This window comes from Castor canadensis, chromosome 14 (assembly GCF_047511655.1).
Source record: "Castor canadensis chromosome 14, mCasCan1.hap1v2, whole genome shotgun sequence".
In the NCBI taxonomy this organism is placed as follows: Eukaryota; Metazoa; Chordata; class Mammalia; order Rodentia; family Castoridae; genus Castor; species Castor canadensis.
Genome location: NC_133399.1, coordinates 110,668,130 through 110,686,958, shown reverse-complemented (window position 1 = coordinate 110,686,958; position 18,829 = coordinate 110,668,130). Strand labels below are relative to the sequence as shown.

General features: G+C 43.4%; 1 protein-coding gene across 3 annotated transcripts in view; it reads left to right on the top strand.

The window, feature by feature from the left end:
- The window catches only part of Mcph1 (microcephalin 1), a 218,627-nt gene that overhangs the window by 17,635 nt on the left and 182,163 nt on the right, over positions 1 to 18,829 (top strand). For all 3 annotated transcript variants that reach the window (XM_020181602.2, XM_074055297.1, XM_074055298.1), the window contains 5 exons: positions 7,975 to 8,062; positions 10,778 to 10,892; positions 11,765 to 11,905; positions 14,743 to 14,832; positions 17,022 to 18,164. In XM_020181602.2, the coding sequence (XP_020037191.2) occupies positions 7,975 to 8,062; positions 10,778 to 10,892; positions 11,765 to 11,905; positions 14,743 to 14,832; positions 17,022 to 18,164 (1,577 nt within the window). The remainder of the gene's footprint in view (positions 1 to 7,974; positions 8,063 to 10,777; positions 10,893 to 11,764; positions 11,906 to 14,742; positions 14,833 to 17,021; positions 18,165 to 18,829) is intronic.

Below are 18,829 nucleotides of genomic sequence, written 5' to 3'. Positions count from 1 at the left end.
GAGAGCATCTTCCCCTGTTTATATACAGATATGTCGCACTGTTTTTGATATGTAAAATCATCTTTTGTGATGTCTAATAATTTATGTCTGATCTGTGAGTGTGGGATTTTTCCTTCTGTTCTTTTTTTCCAATCAGAAATAGTATGACATTGAGCCTCTGCATTTGTTACTTCCCTGCAGATGTGTACATCCTGTCACAGTTTTAAATTTCATACGTGAACTGAGTTCAAAGGGTTTGACTATTAGAGTTTATGATAGATGTTGCCAAGATATTTGGGAAGAGTGTCCTAGTGTCCCTTTTTTTTAAAACTGTGTAAAAGGGCACCATTCTCAGTACCTTTCTTTCCTAATTTGTAGGTGACAAATAATGTTTTCCTTTGCATTTTCCTGATTTTAAGTGAGCCATACTGACCTTGGTACATGTCTACTGTCCCTTTGCTGAGTGTGACAGTAAATGTGTGCAGTCACTAGGTGTCACTAGAATTCCACTTTGTGGGTCTGTTTAAAGAATGAGTGTTCTAAGAGCAGGCTGCACACTATGGAACGTTCTATAAAAAATTAAAAATACTTTGCACACATCTAGAAAATTTCACAATGCAACTCCCTCATGCTATTAATGATAAAAAATTAAAATTAAAAATTATAAAATTAAAAATAGTAATCCCGTAAGATACAGCCATGCCATTTCTGGGTGTATACCCAGAAGAATCATAGTCAGCTTACTACAGAGGCACCTGCACACCTATGCTTATCACAGCACCATTCACAATAGCCAAATTTTGGAATCAGGCTAGGTGTCCATCAATGGATGAGTGGATAAAAAAAATGTGGTAGACATATAGTGGAGTTTTACTCAACCATAAAAAGAATGACACTGTGTCACATGCAGGAAAGTGGATGGGACTAGATATCGTCACGTTAGGTGAAATAAGCCAGACTCACAAAGATAAGTGTCATATTTTCTCTCCTTTGTGACAGCTGGAGGGAAAAAAAGAAGAACAAGAAAATAAGAGCAGTTATTAACAGATGTGAAAGGCTAAAGGGGGGGTGGGAAGGAGAGATAAGAAAGAGTAATGGGGTGGGGGTGAATATGGAAATGTCATGACGAAACTGCTTACTTTGTTCAACTAGTATGCACTAATTAAAAATAAGTGAATGAAAAGGTAGAGCAGGCTATATAAAAACCACTGCTAGCATTCTGGCATTTCCTTTGGATAGTAGGAAATTTTGTCAAAGAAGAAATTCAGGTGAAAGAAATAAAGTTAACTTAGGGCTCACCTCCAGGTTGTCTAAAAGAAAGCTGACCTGTCTGGAAGCCCATCACCCCTGACAGGGGACATGTTCCTGTCCAACCACAGGCAGCAAGCAGCCTTAGGAACCCTGTTGGGGACCTTCTGCTCCTGGACTCTTCAGGCCCATCATCCTGTGCCCTGCAGTCCCAAAAGGCATCAGTGAGGCTGAACCTTATGGTATTGCTGAGGCGGCTTTACCTTTCCCCTGGCAGCTGGTCCAGCTGACAGGTGCCGCTGCAGCACTTTGGGTGCTGAAGCAGGTGGCAGACTCCAAGTATTTGTCATTTGCATCTCTGGTCATGCCACTTTATGTTTTGTTCGGAAAAAAATTTTTTTTAAATAAAAGCTATTATAATGAGTATTATTGTCATTTTCAAATGAATTAACAAATAAAAACTGCTCAGTTTTAATTTTGTTAGCCATAAGTAATAACTCAGATAAAAAAACTTGTTAGCATCCTCAAATTGTTTGAGCTTAAAGAGCTCTCATGTTCATGCAGTTAGAGAGCTACTGCTTGAAAGTTGCAAGTGTCAGTGGTTTCCAGCTGTGCCAGGTGAGTCTGAGCAGCAGCACTTCCTCAGCAGCCATCCTGGATGCTCCCCACAGTGCCTTGTCCTGCCCGGCTGTTGCAGGGGTCCCACTCCTGCAGGTGGTCAGTGCCTCCCAGGGCTCCAGAGTATGGTGGGTGAAGCCGCGTGAGTCAGGTGAAGCTCCTAGAGAAGGACAGAGGGACGGGGTTCACTCTACAGACATAGTCGGGAGGCAGCCACTGTCAGGGACATGTCCTGAAAATGGGTGTTGACTGCTGGACATTTGCACAAATAAATAAGTGGGAAATGCTACTGAACACGAGGCACCTCTTCACCAAGGAAGGTGCGGCACTTGGCGGTTGGTGGGAAACGGAAAAGGCCAACTCTTTTTCCCACCCCGCTCTAGAGTTTTTCTGAATTCAACACGGACTAGAATACCTTGGGGTTGAAGCCTGTTTCACCCTTGACAGGAATATTTGTATAGAGCAAGGCAAGTTTGAGCTTCTGATAAGTTATTAAAGAATAAGCCATAATATTAATTCCACTTTTTTTTATTCTAGAGCTGTTTTACTCCGTGGTAAAATCCAGGATGGAGTTCGGCAGCCTGTTAACCACAACTCCAAAGGCCCCATTTCAGGGTCAGGGCTGGGACTGGTAGTGGAGGACACCCCTTTTCCCCCAGGGTTCAGTGTGGGTGGGGGCTGTCGGGAGCTCTAGGTGCTTAGTTCAGTTTTCAGAAGGAACACTTGAGAGAAGCTGGTGATCAGGAAATTCATTGCCTTAAAAATTCTCCCAGTGTTGCTGCCCTTTGGAAAGTCTTTGGCACCCTCTACTTAGATGAGTGAGTGGGCTGGTCATCATGCTGGGTTCTGCCCTGGGCAGGGTCGGCAGGACCTCAGTTGTATTAAAGTTCTTTCTTAATGGCCTAGTTCAAATGGCATCTCCTCTGATAGCTGACCCAAGCAGCAGTACCATGCGTTGCAGAGATGCAGGCATGGAGACTGGCAAGTGGTCCATGGGCTCTGGGAGAACTCGAACCTCACTGGATAGAGCTGGGTGCTCAGGGTACAGTCCACAGTGGGGGTCCACGCTTATGCCATAGCTCAGATCTACCTGTGCATTCTGTGCTGTACTCCCAACTCCTCAGGTGGTGCTTGTGTGTTAGGATAATATAACTTGCAGGCTGGAATCTTGAAAAGTTGTTGCTTTTGCTTTTTTGTTTTTGTTTTTTGGGTATTTTTTTTTTTTTGGTGGGACTGGGGTTTGAACTCAGGGCTTTGTGCTTGCAAAGCAAGTGCTCTGCCACTTGAGCCATACTGCTCCATTAATTTTGGAGGTGGAGTCTTGCAAAGTATATGCCCAGTCTGGCCTTGAGCTATGATCCTACAGTTCTCAGCCTCTTTTAAGGCTAAGGTGTCACTTTTAAAATCCCCTAGTGCCCAACACAATACTACCTCTGTGGGAGGTTAATGAACTTTCACTGGATTGACTTAATGACTGTGTTTGTGGAATGAACTGGTGACACCAGGTGGCTTGGTAGAGAAGAGGAAGAAGCAGCAAGTTGGCCCAGGTAAGGGCTGGAGGGAGTTAGGCCCGCAGAGCTAGTGGGCACGCAGGGGAAGGCTGTGTGAAGTGTCATGGGGAGAAGAGCTCAGTGCGGGGCTTCCAAGAGGAAGGGCGTTCCTGGTCTCTGGGCTCTGACATAGCATCAGAAAGAGAAAGGTCCAAAAGTTGGCTGTTTTTAGGGCATCTCTTCAGACACTTCTCTTTTTGATCACTAGATGGGGGGCTAACATTTTACATTTCTGAATAAACAGAAATCTAGTAGGAAGCTTTTTTGGTCTATTCAGTGTATCTTGACTGAGCAGCTGGTTTGAACTCAGGGCTTTGAGACTGCAAAGCAGACACCCTCCTGCTTGAGCCACATCTCCAGCCCTAAGTATGGGTTCAGTCTATGCAAGCGCGCAAGTTGTTTGCATGTAGAGGACATTATCAGTGTTACGAGCAGTTTCTTCATTGTGTGAAATCATACTTAAACCCAGGCAGGCTGGATTCAGGGTGTGTCTGTACGCATCTTTACACCCTATCACTCTGAGAGATAAGTGTAGAAAGCCTCTTTTCCAAGTAGACAGAATACCTCTTCTACACTGGTATCACCTGTCAGGCAACATCTTGCTGGTTATGTCAAGCCTTTCTCAAACTACTAACTGCACAGGACTGAACCTCCTGCTGCAAAACAGAGAACGTTACCACTGGAGTTGTTGGGAGACTGACTTCCCACAAGCTAGCCGAACCTTGTCCTTAAGGTGACTGTGCTCTTGATGCTATGCATTTGAGAGTAGGATTGCCCAGCTTCTGTTCATCCCACCTTGTGTGCAGGTACAGCCTAGCTACCCTGTCCTTTTGCCATTCAGTCACTGGCAATAGTGGTAATAGTTGACATTTCACTTGCGGGGAGGAGAAGCTGGTTAAAATTCATAATTTAAAGAGGCAGTTCCCACCTGTTCTCTCCCAGCCTCCTGTGGCTCCATCTCCCATTAGGTTCCACTCATCTTGAGTTGCAGGCTTTCTGCAGACTTGGATGACCGCTGTGTTTCTTAAAATGTACCCGTGTTGAGTTTTGACAAATGTGTTAGTGATTTCACAGCCACAACAATCAAAATGTACAGCATCTTCATCACTCTGAAGTTCCCCATGGCCCTTTGCGGTCACTGTCTCTTCTGCCCCAGTCCTGCCCAGGGCAGCTGCTACTCTTGATGCTGTGGCTAGAGATTATCTTCACCACTGGGGTTTTACACGGATGGTCTCACCCAGCAGGCACTATTTTGTTCTGGCTTCTCTCGCTCAACATGATGGCTTTGATATTTACCCATGTCATTGTGCATAGCAGTGGTTTTATTTCTTTTTTATAGCTAAGTAGTGTTCTAGTGCGTGCATGCACCACCACCCATCTCCTCTTTCCCAGTTGGCAGTGTGGATAGTTTTCCACTTTTGGTTATTGTGCATGGAGTTGCCATGGATGCTCATGTTTGTGTCTTTGTGTTTTCGTCTCTCTTGAATTATCACCCAAACAAGGTGGTCATGTGGCCCTGCGCCCCACCGCAATGGGGATGTTCTGTTTGTTGCACGGCTTCACCAACACTTGGAATTTGTCCACCTTTGCAATTTCAGCCATTAGAGTAGTTATGTAAATATGCCTCATGTTTTCTCTTCTGTGTTTTCATGTCTCGTTGGCATGCCATACGACTTAACTATTTCACGTTCACGATCCGCTGCTTTTGAACCTTCACAGAGGTGTGCAGCTACCACCATGAGTTTAAAGCATTTTTATCATCTCAAAATGAAGCCATCCCTCAGCCAGGGCGACTGCTAATGCACTTTCTGTTTCTATGGATTTTCCTATTCTGGACATTTCGTTAAAAAATGCAGTCACATAACATGTGGCCTTTGTGTAGGCTTCTTAGCAAGGTCTTTCCTGTTGTCTGCCATATCAGGATTTCATTCCTTTTTCTGATTCAGTAATGCTGCATTGCATGTGTACACATACCCAGAGTAGAGAGAAGACCCAGGCATGACAGGACTCATGGTGAAAAGCAACCATCCCTTTCTCAGTCCCCTGTTCCGATCCCTTGGAGGGATCCGGCTGTTCTGCAGTCCTTAACTCTCACCTCCACGTGTCTGCGGTGGTCACAGCCTGATCTTTGATTTGGATGTTATCTAGTGATGTCTGATAGGGAAGGGGAGGAGTTAGTTTTCAACTGGCGCCCTCCCAGGCTACCTCGTCCCACGCGCACGTGTGTGCACGTCAGTACAAACACGCTCTTTTTTCTTCTCTTCATTTCAGTGTACATGGTAAATTTAGGCTAAGTCAGCAGTGTGTGTGTGCATTACTGTGACTGTGAAAGTGTGTAGCTGAATCTCAGAGATTACCATGAATACGTTTCCTTTCATGTAAACCTTTTGTTTTCCCGAGCTTGGCCTGGCATCCCTCAGTTCAGAGCTTCTGGGTTCCAGTTGCCTCAAAGTGACCCTGCGCCTCCACTGTGGTGGCGCTTGAGGGTGAGTGTGTGGCGAGGGTTGCAGCTCCCCCAGTGTCCCAGCAGCCCTCTGCTCAGCTCTGCTGCCCAGTCCTGGGGGCTGCTGCACCTGAGCCCCTGAGGCTGGCAGCCATGACTCCTCCCAACCTCACCCCGCCCAAGCCCTGGTTTCCTTTTTCTTTATTTGTTTGCCTTTTGGTTCCCCAGACAGCTCTTATCTCCTCCTTATTTTTGTTGGTTTATGTCTTTTTGTTTTGTTTTACTGTCATTTTATTGGGAGTTTGGGGTCAAGAGAAGACTGTGTACGTATTCTACCAGATTTAACTAGAGGTCAAGAACTTTTCATTTTTATTACCTAAACATTGCTCAGTTTAGCCCTGCCCCCACTGCCCCTGCTGAACCCTCAGCACCTCCTGTCCAGTTATTACAGTTCTGTGACTGGCCTCCTGCCCCAGTATCGTCTCCTGGAAGCTGTCCCCCAGGCGGCCTGACCAGCCTTCCCTGCCAGCTCCAGGTTCTTCAGCATGGCACGTGCAACCCCATGGTGACCTGAGCTCCTTCTTCATGGTGGATCTCTGACTTGCATTCATTCACTTAGTCATTTAGATACTCTGTTTCCCAGGAACTCTGCTCTCACCCTGTGGTGATTTTGTCTGTTTCTGGGGGCGGGGGGGGTGGGGAGGGGAGTGGGAGGCCCCTGTCTTCCCAAATCTGCACCCATCAGAACTGAGTCTGGTAAACTGTCTGGGGCATTGTTCAGATTTTGAGTGACTCAATGCTAAGAAGCAGGTAATGGTTGGAGAATCCAAAGACTAGAGGGTCAAGTGGTGTAATGAGAAGAGAAATGGCAGGTGTGGAAAGGGCACAACTACAGGAGCTGGGATGGCACACCTGGAACTCCAGGTGTCTTGACCGAAACACACAAAGGAAAATCAGTTTGGGAGGAAGGGAACAGTCTCTGGCTTCGGTGTTATTAGGCCCCTCATAGCTCTAAAGTGTCTGTTTTATGTCCTGTTTACTCTTACTTTATACAGCTAATAGCGTCTGCTTTTACAGTTTGAAATTTGTTACATGGCTAAAATTGGTGCATAAAAATTGTACTTCATACACTGCCTCTCATTTCTGTTCTTTTTTTTTTTTGAGACAGAGTCTCACTATATAGCCCAGGCTGGCCTCGAACTTGTGATCCTTCTGCCTCAGCTCCCTGGGTGCTGGGATGACGAGTATAAGCCATCACACTGGGCTCCCTTCTGCTCTTATGCTTTTTTAATGTGCTGTTTTTAATTAGCCTATAATAGTTGTATAGGGGATACATTGTGACGTCTACAAATGTGCTTATAGTCTGTCTTAGATTAACCACCACTATCATTCTCCCTCTTCTCTCCTCATCTCCTTCTTAGAACAATTTCAGCGGGTTTCATACTTCTGTTTTCATGTATGAATACAAAATACATCCACCATACTCACCTTCATTCACCCTTTCCCTATGTCTTCCCCCTCCCACTTGAACTCACCCTGAGAAAGACCTGTTTTACTTTACTGTTCTTCATTTTTTTTTAAGTGTATACTAATAATCCATGGGGATTTCACCTTGGCATTTCAGACATGTATATATTGTGCTTTAATCAACTCCCCCACCATTGCTTACTCTTTCTCTGTCACCACGCTCCCTGATTACTCAACACTTACGGTGTTACGTTATATTATACTCATTTATAGATGGATTGTTTCAATATTTTTCATTCTCTAACATTTTCTTTCCCTCTCAGACAGACCCGCCAATACAATCTTGGTCTGTCTCGATCATATATGTATTTATGTATACATTTAACTTACAGCTCTAGCCTCCACGTATGAGAGAAAACGTGTGACCTTTAATGTTTTTGTCTGCTCTTACACTAAAATGAATAAACAATAACAAAAAACCCTACCATGGAAAAGAGATTTTGACAGTGTCATTTAGACTGATATTTGCATTAGGTATTGTATATACGTATTGTAAAAGAAATGTCTACTAAAATCACCTGTGCATGGGTTTCTGCCACAAGTACGGTGGACTGCCGTGTGACTCCAGTAGAGACACGCGCTTACTGGGCTTCTTGACTTGTTACACAGATGCAGGACAGCCGGAGCACACGTGGATGAGTCCTTGTTCCCCGCGGCCAGTACCAATGAGCGCTTACCAAGCCTGGTAAGAAAAAAGGTGAGTCCGCAACTTCCATGTAGATGGGCATGTGAATTCACTCATTCCTAGAAAATAAGACTGTTAGAAATATTTTCAGGAGTGTCTTAACCATACTGTTGATCTTACTGTTCTTCTCACGGGGTGTTTTAGCTCACTGTGGGCACCGCCTAGTCCTATAAATGCTTTGATATAATCTGTAGAAATGGAAGAGGCTGTGGTGGGAAGCTGCAAGTGGCCCAAGGGTTGGCCAGCCCTTAGGGTTCACTTCAGAATTTGGGGCTCACTTTAGAATTTTCTTGTTGTGTCTGTAGTATTGTGTCTTGGTTCCTCTCGACTGGAAAGTCTCAGAAGTCTGATGCAGATATACCCAAGTGTGCAAAGTCATTTATTACAGAAAGCTTGCTTTAGAAGTAGAGTTCAAGACACTGCTCTCCTTGAAAGTCTCTTTCGCATTTGAACTGCGGCCTTTTCAGTTTTTTATTTTTGAAAAGTTTAGTTTCTTTATTTGATGATAACCTAGTTTTCTATGAAACATCTAAACTACTTTGTTTTTACTTAAGAACCTCTGTTAGAAGATATGATGACTTTCTCCAGACTGAATTAGGTACAGGAGAACTGTACTAAAGATTAAAATAGAAGTAGCTTTGGCCTCTCCACATTTCCTAAAACTCGTACATGATAGATCTCCATGGCACTTACCTCAGCCACTGGCCAGGCAGGGACGGAGAAACAAACGTCCCTCAGTCTCCTTCAGAACTTCTTATCTGATGGCAGCCAGAAAGTGTTTGGCAGAGTGTCCTGACAGTGACATGCTAAAACAAAGGATTTCTGGTAAAAACATACCACCATGCATATTTTCATTTAAAGCACTGTGACGAGTCTCCTTTGGGTTTAGAGTCCGCAAGACTCATTACTCACGTACAGACACACAGGCTCCTCATGAGCCAACTCTGCCGTGTTAGGCATAAAACTTGCTGGGTTGTTTTTGGTCATACCATACCAATTCCACTTCATGTAACTACTCATTTCTCTGCCATACAGTGTGAATGTGCCCTTCCTGTACTCAAGCACGTTCAAGTCATTGTCAGTTTTACTAAGCATATCACCTGTGTGATACGTGTGAGCTGTTCTTCCAGGTTGTGTGTCTAGAAACAGAATTACTGGCTCAGTGTATACACATTTCGAGTTTTACAGCTGCATCAGTAGTGTACATGAGTGACCAATGCTGTGTATTACTAACCTTCTTCATTTTTCCTAATCTGATGTGTAAATAATGACTACTTACATACTTTGCTGCTTGAATTTTTACTCATGTCTGAAACCTTCCCCTTTCCAAGTGTAATTGCAAATTCAATATGACTTGATACCTTATTATTTTGGGTTCTTGGAGGAAGTTCTCTTTTTTTCTCCCTGTCACTCTTTCTGCTACCAGCCTAACCAGCTAGCTTGCTGCTCAAAACATACCAAGTATGTTTCTATTTAGAGCCATTCTTTGCATTGTCTGTTCCAACTACCCAGCATCTGGGAACTGGGGACACAAGGCGGAGCCTCCATCCTGCTGACAGTTTCCCATGTGACCCTGCCCAACTGGTAGAGCCTTCCAGGCCAGCTGCTAATCCCCGTGATAATAGACAGTGTGGAAAAGCTATCCCCACTATCCTCACACTCCTTGGACCTATGGTTACAAAGTGGCACCGTTCATTTGTGTATCTCATGCTGTGCAGCAGGATGCCTGCTGAAATTAACCTCCCAGCACAATGCAGTATAGCTTAGTCATTTACTAGGTTCCATTCTGGTCGTTACTTCTTAGAATACAAGATCAAATCTTTCTAGGCTCAAGACCAGTGCCTGACACATACAATGTTTGTCAATGAATGAGTGAATAATTAGCAGATAGAGCAAGATCCCAAGTCAAGAACACAACTGAGACATGAGCCTTAAAGGGTCATGTGTCCTACAAGATGGCAATAAGAAGCTAGACCAGGCACCTATATAAACAAGTTTGTGTTGTAGCATCAACCTTAAAAGCCAGAGACTTCCACAGAAGACCTAAACTTTTCTGCGATGCTTGCTGGGAGGGCTCGGGCAGAGAAGTAGTAGGTTTAGTCAGTGTGTAAGGTGAAGCTGGACTGTAGAGAGGCACAGTGAGAGGATCTGAAGAAGAGAAAGTGGGTGAGGCACAGAGGCCAGCTGTCTTAAGATGGTAAGATACGCAAGTTAACCAAGGCTTTCTGGGGGGTTCACCTGTGTGTGTAGCTAAAACTTTAGTGTTTTACTGGCTGAATGGAGGACATGTGGCTTAAAGACAAGAAGGCAAGCTTAAATAATGGTTTCTTTTTCCTTGGTAATGATGCCTTTGTGCTTTATGGAAATGTTAGGAGTTTGGAGGAGGATATGTGAGAATAGTGAAGAATGGAAAGCAGCTAGCTTTCCTGAGAGCCTTAGGAGATGCTAGGAATACTGGCATCCTGAAAATGCTCAGAAAACAGCTATGCACAGCCTTTCGTTTGATCTTTCAAAATCTGTCCCTTTAAAAAATAATTGTACAAAAAGAAATACTGTCAATTCACATGTAGTGCAAAAAACACCCCTTTAAGAAATTTTTTTCCATTATCCAAGAAATTCTAATTATTGGTATTATGAAAGGTATTAGAAATGTTTGGGAAAGGGTATTTTCCTGTCTTAGAAACAATCGCAATATGGAATTAATAATTTTTATGTCCTTTTGCACAGCGTAAGTGTATGCAACCCAAAGATTTTATTCCAAAAACACCAGAAAATGATAGAAGACTTCAAAAGAAATTTGAAAAGATGTCTGAAGAGCTACAAAGGCAAAAGACAACTCTAGGTGAGCCAAGAAACATAAAATAGCACTTGCCTGATTGCTCAGGGTACAGAGGACCAGATAACTGAGGAAGACTGCAGTTGTGTTAGGCTAGGAAGGAGAGCACAGAGGTGAGTTGAACACCAGAGGCTCAACCAGAAGCTGTAACAACTACAGGGTAGAGGGAATCGAACAGAGTCTTCATCATTTATTAAGTTCATGGAACTTTGTATTTTTAGGAATGGTTATAGAAGAAAAGCAAACTTTGATAAAGTTTTTTGAAATAAATCTCATTTATTTATTTTTTATGTTTCACTTTTTTTACTTAATACTTGATCTCTTGTTACTCAAAACAGGCAAATCTTTGGTGATATACTTTTAATGATTTAGTAAGACACTCTGAGCATACTTCATGTAGTTAGGTTCACAGGTGTGGGCATGCATTGAGAGTGAGCTGTGGTTAGTAGGGAGCTTTCCGAAACTTGGGTGTGAAACCACCTTTAGGTTGCGTTCTGTTTTCACAGCTTCTTGCTGGTTGTATGATTCTGGGTGAGGCATTGAACTTCCTCCTGTGTCTTGGTTTCTTTATCTTTAAATGAGGATGCTGGCACCTGGTGTGACTGGCATAGGGCCTGGGTACAGTAGGGCACTGAGTTAGCACAGTGCCCCGCATGTGGTAGGAACTCAGCAGGTGTCAGCCAGCAGTGGCTGCATGGCAGTGCCATGGCCATGGAGGTGGAGGGGCACGCACCCTGTTAGTGGAAGGAGCTGATACTATTGAAAGGGAAAGGAAAGGCTGGCGGCAGGGGGTGGGGGGGGTTCCTTAAAAGGAGTCATGCTGTTGGTGTCTGAAGGCATTTTCTTGAGCTTAAACTTGAATTCTTCTTTGTTTTCAGAGGACGATGTCCCTGTCCTCTTGTTTGAATCCTGTGGCTCACTGATGTATAGCCCCACAAATAAAATTAGCAGTCACCACAGTGCCATGGAGAAGAGATTACAAGAGATGAAAGAGAAGAGGGAAAATCTTTCCCCTACCTGTAAGTGATCAGTTCTAAAATGAAAAGAAAGCAAATTGTTGAATAGCTGTTTTTTTTTTTTTTCTTACCTAGTTTTTTGTTTTGTTCTAGCTTTTGCAGTGCTGGGGATTGCAAGCAGGGCCTCACACCTGCTAGGCAAGCGCCACACCACTGAGCTGTACCTACATCTCTCTTTACCTGTTCTTAGTGTTAATTGATTCTAACGCCTTGACTTATTTCAGTGAAAACCTTACTAGTATTCCAGAAAATCTTACACTTCATTAAGATTTTTGAAGCATATATTAGGGGTGTAGTATTCTCTCCATTTAAAATCCTCTTTGTCATAGCTTATCATTTGTAATATCTTTTTTATTTTTTAAAAGATTAAGTTAGTCAGTTCTGTGTCTTTCAAAGGAATTTACTTTGCATTAACGTATCAGCTTTTTTTTTATATCTAACTACTGAGCACTAAGTACATTTTAATAAAGCATTTAACATAGCTAATTGTAGAAAGTCAATCTTATTCTACCTAGTTGCTCTTTTTTGCTGGAGGATAGCCTGCTTTAACTTGATGTGTTCTTCCAGATTTTTTTAAGCCCCTGTCTTCTCCATGAATGCATGGAAATGAGACAGGTCTGGTTTCTGTGTAGAGGTGAGATTTATCTTTTTATTTAGATTGAATGATGGCATATGCATTTTTACTTAGCTCTTTCCCCTACTTTTTACTGTTTTACCTGCCCTACCTGTGTCTAACATGGACACTTATATTCCTTTATACTTTATGTACTTTAATGTTAATTCCTTCTTTTTTTTTGGTGGCATTGGGGTTTAAACTCAGGGCCTCGTGCTTGCTAAGCAGGCACTCTTACCACGTGAGCCACTCTGCCAGCCCTCACTATTAATTCATAAAGACAGGATTTAAAATTTTTGATATAGTCAAACTACCCTTCAAAAAATTGGGGCTATTTTACCCTTCATCAATTATATACAACAATGCCAGTTTCAATCAGATGTGGTAGCAGACCCCTGTAATCATAGCTACTTAGAAGCCAGAGTCAGGAAGATCGCATTCATCGCCAGCCTGGGCACAGGTAGCAGTGAGATTCCGTCTCAAAACAAAATTTAAAAAGGGCTGGGTTATAACTTGAGTGGTAGAGTGCCAGTCATGTGCAAGGACCTAGCTTTAATTGTCCAGTACTGAAAAAGAGAAAAGAAAAACCAGAAAAACCAGTTTCCCCATACTCAGAAAATTAGATGGCATTATCCTTTAAGTCACTTCTAATCTGAAGAGTAAAAACTATTTTGCTTAATCTGCTTCGGATTATTAGTGAGATTGAGTGACTTCATATGTTGTCTTGCTAAGTGTAACTTCTAATGTGTTACCAACAATTGCCTCTGAATTTTTTGTCCATTGACCATCTGCCTATTAATGTTTTTCATTTCTTTAAAGTTTGATATTTAATCTGTCTTGGGTTTATATGTGTTTATGACCTAAAGTGGACACCTGTATCAGTTAAGGTTAGTTTGAGCTGCACATAACAAAGAAACACAAAGCCAATGGTGTAAATGAGATAGAAGAGCATTTTTCTGCATGTCAAGTCTGGAAATAGGCAGATGGGGCTCAGGTGGCCTTGCTGTGGAGTCTTTAAGAATCTGGTTCCATCTTTCTGTTTTGCCTTCCTTGGTACTTCCCTTCAGTTCCAAGCATATGTGCCTCCAGCCGAGTCAGCTCCCCGTAGCAGCTGTAAAGACTCCCCATCTGATATCCCTGCCTATTCTGGTGTCTGGGACCTGGCCATATGGCCACGCTTGGTTACAGGCAAGACTGCAATGTGGTCTTTCCTAAGATGCAGTCGGGGTTCTGTTGCTAAGAGGGAGCTGAGAATAGATATTGAACAAGTAGCCACCTGGATGTTAGGCTAGCCAGGTGGCTTCCTCGTGTAGTTAAGCATACGGACTCATCTATCCATGACTCTGCACTGTTGAATCTGTTGCTGAACTGCATCCAGTGCAGTTTAAACCTCAGCAGCTGGGCACTCAGCCCTGTGCTCACCTTCCTTATCCAAATTGGCCCTCTTTCTACAATCATTTCGAGTTTTCTCCGAACAGTAGTACCCTTTGAGTCTCTGTTAAAGTTGTCTTTGGGCATGATACCCAAACATTGCTTTTGTTTCTTATCTGTTGCACACACAGCCTTTGAAGATAACTTTTATGGTTTTATTTGTTAAATCACTGATGTCCTGGATATTTTCTATGAGACCTGGAGGCTTGTCAACCTTGGCACTATTGACATCTTAGGACAGTTCTTTGTGTTGGGCACTGAACGTTGCATGGTAAATGTTTAATAATGTCCTCAGCCCTTGCCCACTCCACAATACCAGTACCATCCTCAGCCCCCACACTGAAACATCCAACAAGGCCTCCAGGCTTGACCAGGTGTCTTCTGAGAGCCCAAATCAGTCCTGATGAGAACAGCTGCTCTAGTTATAGAAGTAACCACTATGAGTTTCCTTAAGAAAGAGCCATGATTTTCAACAGAAGACATACTGAAAACATCCATTTGCCTTTATTGAGCTTCTTACTAGATTCAGGCAAGTTTGTTTTTCAAATCTCTTCGATCTTTTATGATTTTATCACATTTTTAATAATGAGCAGTACAGGTATTTTTGATGACTCTCATCACCTGCAGTGGACTCACTTGGGGTCTTTGTGCTGTTCTAAGTCTGGGATATGCAGCAGAAGGAGGGAGTCAATGTGTGAGAAAGACATAATCGCAGAACAGCAGACTTACTGTGTGATGTCTTACCTACCAGAAAACAATGCAGTGGATTTAGTGAAGTGGTTAATTCTCTCATCAGCTTCCCAGATGACTGAGCAATCTCAGGAGAACCCAGATACCTCTCTGTGTGAAGCATCTTTGAACATTTCACAGAATCCTTTGTGTTCAGGTAAAATTTTTATTGTCTTTGTTGTGATAGATTTACCATTCCAGAATCCTATGACTTTTCTATTTAGAATTTCATGTTGTTAACCGATCATGGCAGGGAATGCCAGTAATCCCAGCTACTCAGGAGGCATAGATAGCAGGATTGTGGTCCAAGGCCAACCCTTGGCAAAACGAGCAAAGCCCTATCTGAAAAATAACTAAAGCAAAAGGGGTCGAGGTTGGCTTAAGTGGTAGAACACCTGCCTAGCAAGCTCAAGACCCTGAGTTTAGACCCTAATACTGCCAAAAAAAAGAATTTCATGTAGTTTCTTCTACTGAAATGAACAACTGGTAAAACTAGAACTCACAGATTTAGTATTGTAATAATATTGACAAATGAGAAATTCCTTAGTTAAACCTCTTTTTGGCTCCTGTGGGTTCTCTCCTGCGTAATTGTTTTCTTGCTACAGAGTCAATTGCTCACTTTAAAAAATTCTTGTGCCCTTACACGAACCGATCTGCATGCAATTTAAACTGTGTAGAATTGAGTCAGAGCTAAGAAAAAATGGCTTTGCACATGCATAATGAACATGTGGAACGTGTTATTGAAGGGGGTCGCTGTGTGTGTGCATGTCTGTGTATCTTTAGTGTGAGGGTTCTTGACTTGCTTGGGATGATAATTTCTCAAGTTATAGCTTTCCTTTGGTGGTATCAAATCTCTTACACTTTTCTTGCCCAGCCTCAAGAGCTGTCCAAAGTGCGTGAAATGTATGGATGCCTTGTGAAGGCCACAGCAGTGACAAGCACACCCAGGGTGAAGGTCCTGGGTTTAACCTGAGGCTTCCTGGTTTGTTCTTTCTGTAGCTCCTGTATGTGTTGGAATTATTTACACATTTATCGTAAATAATCTTTTTAAATGCTGGATACATTTATTTTGCGTAGGTCAGAGGTGGATGATGGTAACCTAATACTGATTTCACTTCTGCCGCATGAGGTGCTGCTCCCCACAGCTCACTTACTGCATCTCCTTTAGTCTCCCTTAGCCCTGTGAAGGAGGTAGCATCACCTTCCGCATTTTGCCACAGAGAAAACCAGGACACATGCTGCATATCACCTTTTCAAAAAGTGCAGTGAAAGTATTCAGCTGTTAAAACCAAAGTGACATATACTCCCAACTTCTGCCTAAAGGCACACTGGCACCAGCCCGCTGTGCCTCCCTGCCTTCCCAGAGCACAGCTGCAGGGAAAGGGCTTCTCAAGAGCGAGTGCCCGTGTCCTTCCTTTGTAAAAGTAGACTTCAGTGATTTCAGTCAGCGTTACAGCACCCTCATTGCCTCCAGACCGTGTGGGGTTCTCTAAATTGGTGGTCCTCATCCAGGCAGCCATCTCTGCACCCCACTGGGGAACCAGCAGCAGCCTTGGGTAGAGTTCAGATTGCCAAATGAAAAGAAAGTGGAGTCCATCCTCTGGCAGCTCATACTGTGCCAGAGGGACTCATCGCTTCAGTGTGGTGTGATGTGTGTTGCTGTGTGACAGGAGGGTGTGACTGACTGCACCTGGAGAGACCACGGGGTGGCGGTGGTGGGGGGTGAGGGGGTAGAGAGATTTGCAGGAATGCTGACACCCAGATGGTTTGAAGGGCGAGTCCTACTTACTCACAGTGAAGTGTGGAGGAAAGGCAGGTGTAAAAGACGTGGAAATCTCAGAAGGTGGGTGGCAGTCTAGCACCACTCTCAAGAAAGACATGCTGTGCAGGAAACCAGAACATTAAGGGGTCCTGGATGCTCACTTCTGAGTATATATACACACACTTGCTAGAAGACAGGGAAGGTAAAGGTGAGCTATGTTAATTAGGGGAATGTTGCATTGGAGACCAGAACAGTAGCAATTGCTGTGTTCTAGAGATACTGACCTCCTAGAGAATTTATTGATGAACTGTTAAGTGCACGTGCATATGGACACTTGGCTAGTCTCTAGAGGTTCATTACCTCTCACAACTGCTATCCATCTATGAGCAGAAGCCCTGGTTCCCTAGTATAAAGTACAGGCCTTAAAGATGGTCCCTGAATGGAAATGAGAAGAACCAGAACAGGGCCAGTACTTTTCTTAACTAATAACTATGCTTTAAAAATTATTTTAATGATTAGCTGAAATTATTTTTATAGTAACTTAAACCATTTTTAAAAGTTAATTATTTATGAATATTTTCCAGATGAATCCTTTGCTGGTGGTTTACACTCATCTTTTGATGGTCTGTGTGGAAAATCAGAATGTGGAAATCAGGAAAGGAAATGGGGAGAATCTGTTAATGAAATTAGAAGTGATGCATGCACCTCCTCACCTGGGTTGATGACAAATATCCACTTGTCAGCATCATCCAGTGACCTCAGTCAATCCAGTCCTCAGAAACCCATGAGCAGTTTTGCAAAGGAAGAAATAAATCAGGAGAGAGATATTACAGCTGAAGCAGTGGCCCCGGGCCAAACACAAGTCGAAGGTGTGTCTAAGGCGATGCTAGGGAAATGCATTTTGTCTCCTACCATATCTACCACAAAAGACCTCCTTTTAGTTCATTCAAGACCCAAAAGTTCCTCAGCAAAGAGAAAAAAAGTGGCAGTGGACATACATTCACCTCCACGGCAAAAACTGAAGAGAAGGAGGTGCAGCAGCAGGGCTGCCACGCAGCACCTGCAGCTGTTCAAGTTGGAGCGCCACCTGCCAACCATGGCCACAGCTGCTCTGGAGTCTCCTGATGCTGGAGGCTCCTCTTACGAGGACTACTTTTCACCTAACAACCTTAAGGAAAGGAGTCCCAGGCCTCTTCCTTCCCACTTCGCCTGTGGAAGTCTCTCTAAAAGGGAAAGAACAAGCATTCTAGGGATGGCTGACTTTTCCTGCATTGGGGAAAAACCCTCAACAGTCAACATTACCGATTTAACAGCAAAACCTAGCTTCAGTCTTCAGAAACCCACAAACGACAAAGGGAATACAACATCTGCTAGCATGGCTTTTGGAGAAACATCTGCAGCTGAAGAAAACCCAGTGCTTGGTAGCCAGTCTGGCCCTCAGCAGAGGGACACTGCCTGCCCAGAGGGAAGCAGCCGGCCTTACGCCGTGGACAGCCCCACTCATCCGAAAGGACACCCTGGCTGTTTAATGCCTAAGAAGGGAAGCAGTAGGGTAGTGAGAGGAGTGGTTGGCATAAAAAGTATGCAGGAAGAAGGTGCCACCTCCAGAGGGCCGGGCTCTCCTGAGGATGAAGCAAAAAACGATTGTACACCAAAGTTTGAAGGTGATTATGATGTAGAGAAGTCGACGGAAGACAAGGAAAATGTGACTGCAGGACGTAGTGAAAGTATGTGACTCCTTCCCAGGTTCCTTTGTTATACCAATGTGTAACAGTGTGTCCATGTTTTATAGTAATGACAGCTTTATAATTTAAATTATTCCTCCCCCCCTTTATTTTAAAAAATGTGCCCTCGCTATTTCCCCAACCACACACTGTTTAGGCATGGGTGACTTGCCACCCTGTGGGATTTCTAGGCTTACTGGTTAAATCCATTATAAATACTTCCCCCCATCATTTTCCTTGTCCTGACTCAAAAGAGTAGGGCGTCCCTACTGTGAACAGCTGACTTGAGCTTTCCCTGCTCAAGGCGGCCTCTCCCTCCAGTGTGACTGTGATAAAGAGACAATTTGACAGCAGTTTTTAAATCTGGGTTCAAACAATGAGGCTGTTTGTTTTTTGTAGAAAAAATTAAAGTAGCATCAGTCATTGATTCTGCCAAAAATGAGGAGGTATGAAAAAGTCAGTTTTGAAAGGTGCCGTCAGTATTTATTTTTGAAGAAACTGGTAATGTTAAATATAAAGAAATATTTATAGAGCATTTTTTCCTCAGGAAAGAGGTTTATTTGTGATAGGTCTTGACTGGCTTCTGTTTATCTTGTTTCAAGCCTGTCATTCAAACAGGTTGATTCCCATCTGTAATTTAACTGTAACCATTAAAAGGACTCCTTTGT